We start from the raw sequence: 9585 nt of genomic DNA, 5'->3' as shown, positions 1-9585 counted from the left end.
CCAGACTTCCAGGGTCCAGTAGTTGTCTTGTCTGAAAACACATCAGAACAAAAAAGAGGATCAAAGCCACTCAGAGATCAAATGTCCCAAATGGTCAAATAGCAATTTTTTGACCCATCAGTGGAAAAAAAACTATTGAACAATTGTGATATTTAGGCTCCTGAAAATTATTTTCAACATCTAAATACAGTCTTTTGTCACCATTGAATCAGTGATTGAGGTTTGACAGTTCAGTAAAATTTGCTGTCCCAACTATTATAATCCGATAGAAAACATTTTACTGTTTAGATTTGTCAACAAAGTGATGTGGATTAATTTGTAGGACCACATAAACTGTTATAGTTAGACATACTTATATTCCTATCAAATGTTGAACTTACACGCTGTTAACATGTTGTCTTCATGTGTAAATTTTAAAACATATGTGGCTTTTAATTGCCTCATTAAACATCCAAACACATGATTTAAAATGAACACTAAAGCATGAAAATGATGATAATTTAACACATATTGGGTTCACTGCAGTGACAGAATATCTTAAAGAGCCGTTACAACATCTCTGTTGGACTTAATGTCAAGTTTGTTTTGTCTTTCTATCTTCACTGTAGTTGGATCTTGGATGGGTGACAGATTATTGGAAACAAGAGATATCATCAGAAGAGATCAAATAAATGATGTATCTGATGGTAGATAGTAGCTGCTTCAACATGTGGGTCAGTTTGTGTCGAGTCAGAAAGAATTAAGCAACTTTGTCTCCATCTCTGATTTTGATCAAAGTGATTTATTTTTTCTCTTTTCCAATTAGAACAACTTTAAGGGATTGGTTTTTGTAGAAATAAAACTTGGTGAGGACACAGACAAAATTGTTTCCTTCTGCTTCTGCAGAGGTCACATTTTTAATTGTTGGCCTTTGACAATAGAAATACGTAAGTGCAAAACATTCAAAGGAGAGTAATATTGGTGCTCCAGAAAGTTCATGTCAGAGTGTAATTATAAATGTCTCCATATGTCCTACTAGAGGTCTGTTGTCAACATTGCATCAACTTTTGAGGTCTCTAAGATCAGTAGAATTCCATGTGTGGCAACTAATAAAAGCCAACATTTGAGTTCTTTGCTGTGTTGACATGTACAAACGGTAAATTAAATTATTTGTCAGATCAAATAATCTGGTGTGCAGAGAGCTACATATATTGATAGTATGTTTACAAATTTAGATGTTACTTCCATGTTGTTTCATTGTTACAATTTAACAACAAGAGGCTTATTGTGTCTTCCCAAACGTTGACACACATATAGTTTAAACAGAATACTGAATAAAAAACTGATAATTCAACACAAATCAGATTCATCATTCCTGAAAGCATTCATGTTCCATTTAACACAAAGATAAAATAAAATGTCTGATCTTGACTGCTTCATTTCTCTGTTGTCTTTGTCATCAGTCCAACAAGTCACAAATCAGAGCTTTAACAGAGTGTGTCTCCCTCTAGTGGATGTTGTGGAGTTTTCTGTTGTCTTTGCTCCAAAGGTTTTTGTACAGAGTTTTACTGTTTCCTGTCACTGTGGGCTTCACAGCACAGTAGTACACAGCAGAGTCTGTCACTGCAGCAGAGGAGATCTCCGTAGTCATTTGGTTTCCCTCCACTTGAATCTTCAGTCTGTCATCTTCTTTACTTCCAATTGTTCCTGAATTGGAGTGTGAGATGAGAAGCTGTGGAGGTTTTCCTGGATGTTGTCGATACCAGAAGAAATAATCTCCTGTTGACACTTTTGAGGCCTTATAGGACAAAGAAACAGTGTTTTCTACCAAACTGTACTCTTCATTGTTGACTGGAGTGAGTTCTTCACTGCTGACACCTGCAGGAAAATTTCAGTTTGTGAGTGAAAATGTGTTTTGTTGGTCATTTTGTTCTGTTGTAATTAAATGAGCAGATATGAATGTTTCTGCCTCTGAATTCAAAGAGATGAGTTAAAATGTGACTTACCAGTGAATATATGAAGGAGCAGCACTGGAATGAAGAGCATCATGTTCTAACCAAAAACACTCAGTGATCCTCAAACTGAACTTTGTGGAGTCTGCAGAGTTTGTGATGGAGACAGCTGGGCTCCAACATCTGTACAGGAAGACCCTCCTCCTCATGAAGTCACTGTATGATGGAGTGTGTTGATGTCCAACCCCTTGTTTCATGAGACTCTTGATTTCTCTGTTACACTCATTGGTTTATGGTTAGTCTCAAGGCAGTTAAATGTTTCAATCCAACATTTGCAGAGAGCTGCTTTTACATGACAGTTAAGTCATATCAAACTTGAATGTCAGGTTGAGTTTGGTGTTTCATGTTTCTGTGAGCTGTGGTACTCAGCAGAGTCTGTCAGATGTATCTTCTGGCTGTTTTCTTACCAAGTCTTAATCTGGACCATTATTCTGTGTCCTCTCAGATTAGACCTGAACAAATCAGCATGTCAGAACTGAGTTAACCCAAATACAACTGGATTAGCATTTTCCTGCTTCTTCCTGCAGATACTTGATGTCCCAGGAGACTGCAGCTGTTGTTGCACAAACAGTGTCTATGAAAAGCTTTCACCCATCCTGGAGGTTTTCTCCAATTATTGTGGGTCAGCACTGAATCATGATTAATATAGTTTTGACTTTTTGGATTAAAATGAAAACAGGTTCCAACAGTGTGCCAATAAATAAAAAAAGCAGTCATGCAATAAGTGATTGCATAAGTATTCACCCCCTTCAATCTGTATTTAGTAGGTGCACATTTGGTTCCAGCTGCAGCATTTAGATTGTGTGGATGGATCTTAATCAGTCTCTGAACACTCCAGTTTTACACTATTCTTCTTCTGTCTTCTTCTGCCTTCATTTTACCCTCCTTACCTTTACAAGGCGTCCATAACCTGCTGCAGAGAAACACCCTCACATCTTGATGCTGCCACCACCATGCTTCATGTTGGGATTGTGATAATGTGCAGTGTTTGGAATCCATTAAACATAATGTCCAGTACGATGGCCAAAAACCTCCATTTGTTCCCACAGTCCTTTTAGTAAATATGTGTCCAAAGTGAATATGAGCTTTTTTCAACAGTATCTTTTCTTTGTGACTCTCCCATAAAGTATTGATGCTAAAAGAACAAAAGTGTTGTTGCATGCACAGTCTCTCAGCTGGTGAAGCTTAAAACTACTTCAGATAAGTCACAGGTGTCTCAGTGGCCTCCTTCACTGGTCTCTTTCTTTTCAGTTACTCATTTCAATGTGGAAAAAAACTCTTGTTGCTGTCAGTGGATTGTCTCAGTATCAGTCAATCGGTTCATATCACTGGGGGAAATTTACTTCATCTTTGCTTGAGACACTCGTCTTGTATGTGCTTGTCTGAGGTCGATGAACTGTTCTCTGTTTTATGGCTCACAGTTTGAACTAAAGTGTCAAAGGTGATAATGGTCGTGAACCTTCCACACTAGACTGTACAATGACAACAACACCTTGACTGAAATGACTTATTTTTACCAAGAACGAGACGAAGCATGACTTTCAAACTTTGCTTCAGAGATGAAATGTGCAACTTTTTATATTTCTGGGGTAGTGTGAGGTTTACAACAAACATGGTGGAATTTTTTTGAGCTGATGTTTCTTTGAATCAGTCTTCTGTTGTCTCTAGTTAGTAAATTATGGCTCACCCGGATGATGCTGAAATTAATGCTGAATGTAATGCTTAAATTAATCATTTTAATGTCAGTGATTGCTTTATTTGTGTTTTATTTTTCATATATTTGATCTTTTCTTTTAGTTTTCGTGTTTTATTTGAAGCTTAATGCAGTGTGTTTGCAGCCTTTGTTTATCTTCTGCTCCTGTCAATCCTCCCACAGTGTTTCATCAGCAGCTGTAACCACAGTGACTGTGAGAAAACAGGAATTAGCACAATCCATCTGATATGAAGCTGTGCTCTCAATACCACTTCCCTCCTCTTTGAAGAGGAGTCTCATATCTGTGTTCAGGTTTTTGTACAGCCTCTGCTACACTTTGTATCACTGTCTCTAGAGCACAGTAGTAGAGAGCTGTGTCTGCCAGGGTTAGCTGATTGATGGTCAATGTAGTTGATGTATCTGTTGTTTGGGATTCATATCGACTATCAGGAATATAGTCATCTGAGATTTCCTTTGCTCCTTTCCAGAGTATAAACTCAGGAGCCTGAAGGTCAGAATGATGTTTGTACCAGTAAAGGATAGGATAATCATACTCTGTCTGATAGTTACACCTGAGTGTGACAGATTCTCCTTCTGTTCCACTGACTTCATCTTGTACAGGAGAGATTGTGTCTTCAGCTTTTAGTCCTGGAAAAAGTAGAGAAAATGAAGCCATCAGACTCACATTGTCCATGAGGCTGAGAGGAGAAGACAGTGGAAAATGTGACATTTACAAGGAAACAAATTGTATTTCGGTCAGTTTGTTTCACAAGATGATCAAATTATAATTTCATTTTCTTGGAAAAAGAGTCAGTAAAACTATTAAAACACAGTCTGTTTATCTGCTCAATGCAGCATGCCAAAGTAAAATTTTATCCTTAAACTTAAACTCACCTATGAAGTGAAATGAAAACAAAAAGAGGTAAAGCAACATGTCTTTGGAGTTATTAAAGTCAGACACACATCAGATGAACAATGTTCTTCCACTGCAGCACAACGAGGAAGAAATAATGTGAGTGGATGAGCTGAAGTTCAGTGGGCGGGGCCATTACCTCTTGACATCATTTTTTTTCAGTTCATCCAATCAAATTATTTTGTGTTTCCACAGCAGCTCTGTCTCTGATCTTTACTGCTTCATTTCTCTGTTGTCTTTGTCATCAGTCCAACAAGTCACAAATCAGAGCTTTAACAGAGTGTGTCTCCCTCTAGTGGATGTTGTGGAGTTTTCTGTTGTCTTTGCTCCAAAGGTTTTTGTACAGAGTTTTACTGTTTCCTGTCAATGTGGGCTGCAGAGCACAGTAGTACACAGCAGAGTCTGTCACTGCAGCAGAGGAGATCTTCATACTGATTTCTTTTTTATCACCACTCACAATAACAGACAGTCCAGCTTTTGTTTCATTTTGTGCTACTGTGTGAAAGATGAGGAACTCTGGAGGTTTTCCTGGATGTTGTTGATACCAGAAGAAATAATCACTATACGTAGCAGTTTGGGAGTATTTGTAGGTCAGAGTCACAGTGCTGCCTTCTAAACTGGACTCTTCATTCTTCTCTACAGTCAGTTGTTGACAGCTGAAACCTAAATGAAGAGATAAATTTTGTTAAAGACCATTTTAAAGAGTGAACATTTGTTCCGGTGATTTCCAACAATCAAATCCTTCAGAGACATTTCTTCTTCCTGCTTTAACCTACCTTTCAGTGTGATCACAAACAAAGGAAACATGACACAGTAATGCAGTGACAGCATCTTCCACACACTATCTGTTATGTTTGGTTTACAGACTGAATGTATGTGACAGTGAGAGTCCTTTTCTGTTCTGCTCTTTGACAGAGTTGCTCCTCCCTCAACATGTTCCTCCTTTTCAAAGAGCTGAGCACAGATGTAAAGAAGACAAAGTCCATGTGGAATACTAAGGCACTGTTTAAGACAGTACCAAAGCTCTGTTATGAGGGTTCACATTGAAAAATCAGAGCAGAACAACTTCCACAACACTTTCTCGTGCTAAAATACCTCCTTCCAACAACCTGTTAAAACAAAGCAGCAACATCACTGAGGAAATGTTCCATTCAGACTGAGGTGGTGTTTGTGGTGTAGAAAGACATGAACTCTAATTATTTCACCAGGAAAACTAGTCAGCTGTAAATATGGACTGTTAATGTAAAACACCTCAGTGCATCTCTTCACAAACCCCACAAGGCTTCAGTTCTGCTCACAACACTTCTTCTGTCTGCTGACAGTGAATCAGAAACATTATCGTCACGTTGCCCTGGTGACAAATCAGCTATAAGGTGTTCACTGATATATGAGAAAGAAAATCCTTTTTACAGATGGAACATGAAGACCAGAGCGTCACCATCCTGCCAGGTGACACCACAGTCAATCACTCCTCCAACATAAACACACTAATCATTAAATATCACCACAAGACTTGGAGGTTAGACTTCACAAGCAGTTATCAGAAGAAGATCAAAACCTGCCGACAACAGCTGGAGGAAGAGAAAGACACTGACAGTCCATCTTATTACCAGCTTCACTCCAGAGAAAGACTTCATATGTATTTAACAACCTCCAAAGATACAGAAGAAAGTAGAACCAGTGGGATCCATCATCAGCATTAACTCATTCACCAGTAACATGTCAGAACACCTGGCCTCCATTTAAACACCTGTGGCTGGAAACAGTTCACATCACGTCCAACTCCACTGATTTAGTCAACAAGATTCAGAAACTCTCCCCAGATAAAACCATGGTATCATTTGATGTCACCTCTCTCCTCACATACAGAGAACTCTTTTAACAACAGAAACAACTTCTCCTCCAGACAGATATGTGTCTGGCTGGACTTCTCTCTTACTATCATCTGTTTTAAATACAATAAGGATTTCTTCATACAAAAGCACGGCTGTGACATGGGCTCATGTTTCATACACTGTGGTCAATCTCAGCATTGAGGAGGAAAAAAATCAGAGCACAAAGCTCTTTCAAAGGAACAACACCCAGACACTGATTTAAAATCCAGTTCTGTGGAGGATGTCAGGGAAAATAATTGTATTCTTTTCATTGTTCTGTGAAGAGGATGGATGTCTCTGCATTGAACTTTACAGAAAACCTACAAACACAGACCAGCGTCTGCTGTCTGACTCTCATAGAAACTGAATAGAAACTGGGAGTCATCAGACCCTCACAGCACCAGGATGAAAATTTCTGTACCAAGACAGAAGGGAAACAAAAAGAGCACACTCATGGAAATAAAGCATCTAAACTGTTCCTAAATCAATTGGGCCTTCATTAAGTCAGAAACATCTTGAAATAACAACACAACATTTGACAGAGAAGAAAAGAACAAGAGGAACAATACTGTCATCCAATATGGAGCTGGTGGGAGAGGGATTTTCTAGAGACACAACATATTGATGCACTTCAGACCCAGCAACACTCTGAGACACAAACTAGTTCACTCTGAGTTTAAAACACTAAAACTCCAGCTGAGCAACACTGTAAATGTAGTCCAATGCAGCGAGGAGTGCACAGACTGATATGTAGAAGAAACTAAAAAACAGCTGCACAACACCATGGATTCACACCAGAGAGCAGCTCATCAGGACAAGACTCAGCAGTTCACCTGCATCTGAAGGATAAAGGACACACCTTTGAAGAGGACTTATTCCACATTCTGGCCAGAGAAGACAGATGGTTGAAGAGGAGAGTGAAGGAAACCATTTCTATTCAAGAGGAACAGTCATTTTTATACAACATCATTTACCAGGTACAAACAACAAAGTCTTCAGATCTCTTCATAATGTTTCCTCACCATAAACACCTGGAGTCATCCCTCACCTGATAGTTTTGCAACCATTCACACCTCAGGACAAGTGAATCCTGCATCATTCATGGGCCATTGGTCATGAAATTTTGGGATGATGACAAATTTATCTGGGAGTCTCAGTCAGTTAGATCTGAGGAGGCTCCATATGAAGGTGGATTGACTTCAAGAACACAAAGTAGAAGTCCACTTGCTTTTCATTGAAGCTCTTTGGACTGATTGCTCATTGTATCTCTGGTACCTGGAATGTAAATTATCAGTGATTTTATTTGTGAAGCTTCACATCATAATCACATCTGATAGTAAACTGATGCTTCACTCATTCTGAAGATGAAATATCCATCAAAGTGTAACAGAGTGTGTCTCCCTCTAGTGGATGTTGTGGAGTTTTCTGTTGTCTTTGCTCCAAAGGTTTTTGTACAGAGTTTTACTGTTTCCTGTCACTGTGGGCCTCAGAGCACAGTAGTACACAGCAGAGTCTGTCACTGCAGCAGAGGAGATCTTCAGATCAATTTTTGTTTCTTCTTGTCTCACTGTAACAGACAGTCCACGGACTGGATTTGAGCCTATATCTCCTGACAGCGAATGAGAGATCAGGAACTCTGGTCCTTTTCCTGGATGTTGTCGATACCAGAAGAAATAACTAGCAGCTCCTTTGATGTATTTGCAGGACAGAGTCACAGTGCTGCCTTCTAAACTGGACTCTTCATCCTTTTCTGCAGTCAGTTGTTGACAGTTGACACCTAAAGGAAGAGAAAACTGTTGTTATTGAAAATTTCTCCAAGGAGGGAACAATAAAGTTCATCATAAAGTTTATCTGATCTTTTTAGATACTGGAATCACAATATTCTCATGTTGTATGAGGTTACATACCTGTTGAAATGGAGAGAAGCAACACACAAAACCCACAATTATCCAACAGAACCATGTTGAACAAAGTAATGTTTATTGATAGTGAGTTGAATGTGGAAGTTTGTGTCTCTTCTATAGTTCAGTAACAGCTCAGCTCCTCCCTGAATCTCTCCGTCTCCTCTTTGATCTGTAGTTTCTTCTCTCTGTTCCTCTTCCTGCTGGTTACAGACTGGTAGCAGCATCTTGACTAACTGTGATGGAGGTTGTTTTATGATTCTTTGATAACAGGAGTTAGAAGAACAATGCTCCAGTTTCTACTGGACTTCACTGTTGACCAGTTAGTGTTAGAACTGATTTGAAAATGTTATTGCTTGTTTTCAAAGCCTTAAACTGTCATTTCTATCTACATTTGTGATTATTTTAGCTCCTTGTGAGCCTGTTGGCTGTTTGAGATTCTCTTGCAGAAACCTTCTGACTGTTCCTGAATTTCACCTTGTGTCCAAGACTGAATGATTTGAATCAAATATCTGATGGTGAGTGTTCTGACAGATCCTGTTTGAAGTCAGTGTTCACTTGTATGTTGAAAATATGATGGAGTTTCACCATATGAGACACAATTAAAAGTTTTACAGTCACTCAAAGAAAACACTGATTTTGTAAAACCATTGAGATCCAGTTTAAAGTCTGTGTAGCCTCTGAAAGATCAACAACTTTATACTTATCAATTAACAGCCAAACCTCAGACATCCTAAAGTGCAGACTTTTTGATTCAATAATCGCATATTTTATAAAACTGCAATTTGCATTTGAAATCAAGATATTTTTCATCCCTGTTTGAGGCAAAAGGCTATAAGGTTTTTGCTGTTGATTAGATCGGTAATAATTAATTAAGTTATTAATTGTCAGCTATTAACTTAATCACCAACTACAATGATTGTCATTTTATTACGTTTTTTTAATATAATTTGCAAATTGTTGCTTGTTAAAAATGAATTGATTAATTAGATTTCAATTTATATTTTGTTCCTCTATGACAATAAATTGGTTGGTTATTGATTGGTTACAATTCCCTCCTGCACCTTATTGTTATTACTTATTTAATTTGTTATTTTATTTTGCACCTTACCTTATTCTATTACATTTTTATGTTATTTTATTGTTATTTTTTATCTTATTTACTCTGTATTTTATCGTATTTCTTCACACTGTTTTGCGCTGACTGAAGGGC

General features: G+C 38.2%; 1 protein-coding gene across 1 annotated transcript; it reads right to left on the bottom strand.

Moving 5' to 3' along the window:
- Nucleotides 1-742: 742 nt before the first annotated feature.
- Nucleotides 743-8433, bottom strand: LOC127535506 (uncharacterized). Its single transcript, XM_051953694.1, has 4 exons — nucleotides 8379-8433; nucleotides 4971-5260; nucleotides 2523-2544; nucleotides 743-1857 (listed from the first exon to the last, which is right to left on the bottom strand). The coding sequence occupies exons 1-4, from the start codon at nucleotides 8431-8433 to the stop codon at nucleotides 1487-1489; spliced, it is 738 nt and encodes a 245-aa protein (XP_051809654.1). The 3' UTR covers nucleotides 743-1486.
- Between the last annotated feature and the right edge of the window lie 1152 nt (nucleotides 8434-9585).

This window comes from Acanthochromis polyacanthus, chromosome 9 (assembly GCF_021347895.1).
Source record: "Acanthochromis polyacanthus isolate Apoly-LR-REF ecotype Palm Island chromosome 9, KAUST_Apoly_ChrSc, whole genome shotgun sequence".
In the NCBI taxonomy this organism is placed as follows: Eukaryota; Metazoa; Chordata; class Actinopteri; family Pomacentridae; genus Acanthochromis; species Acanthochromis polyacanthus.
Note: the sequence above shows the minus strand (reverse complement) of the source record. Positions and strands in the feature narration are given on the sequence as shown.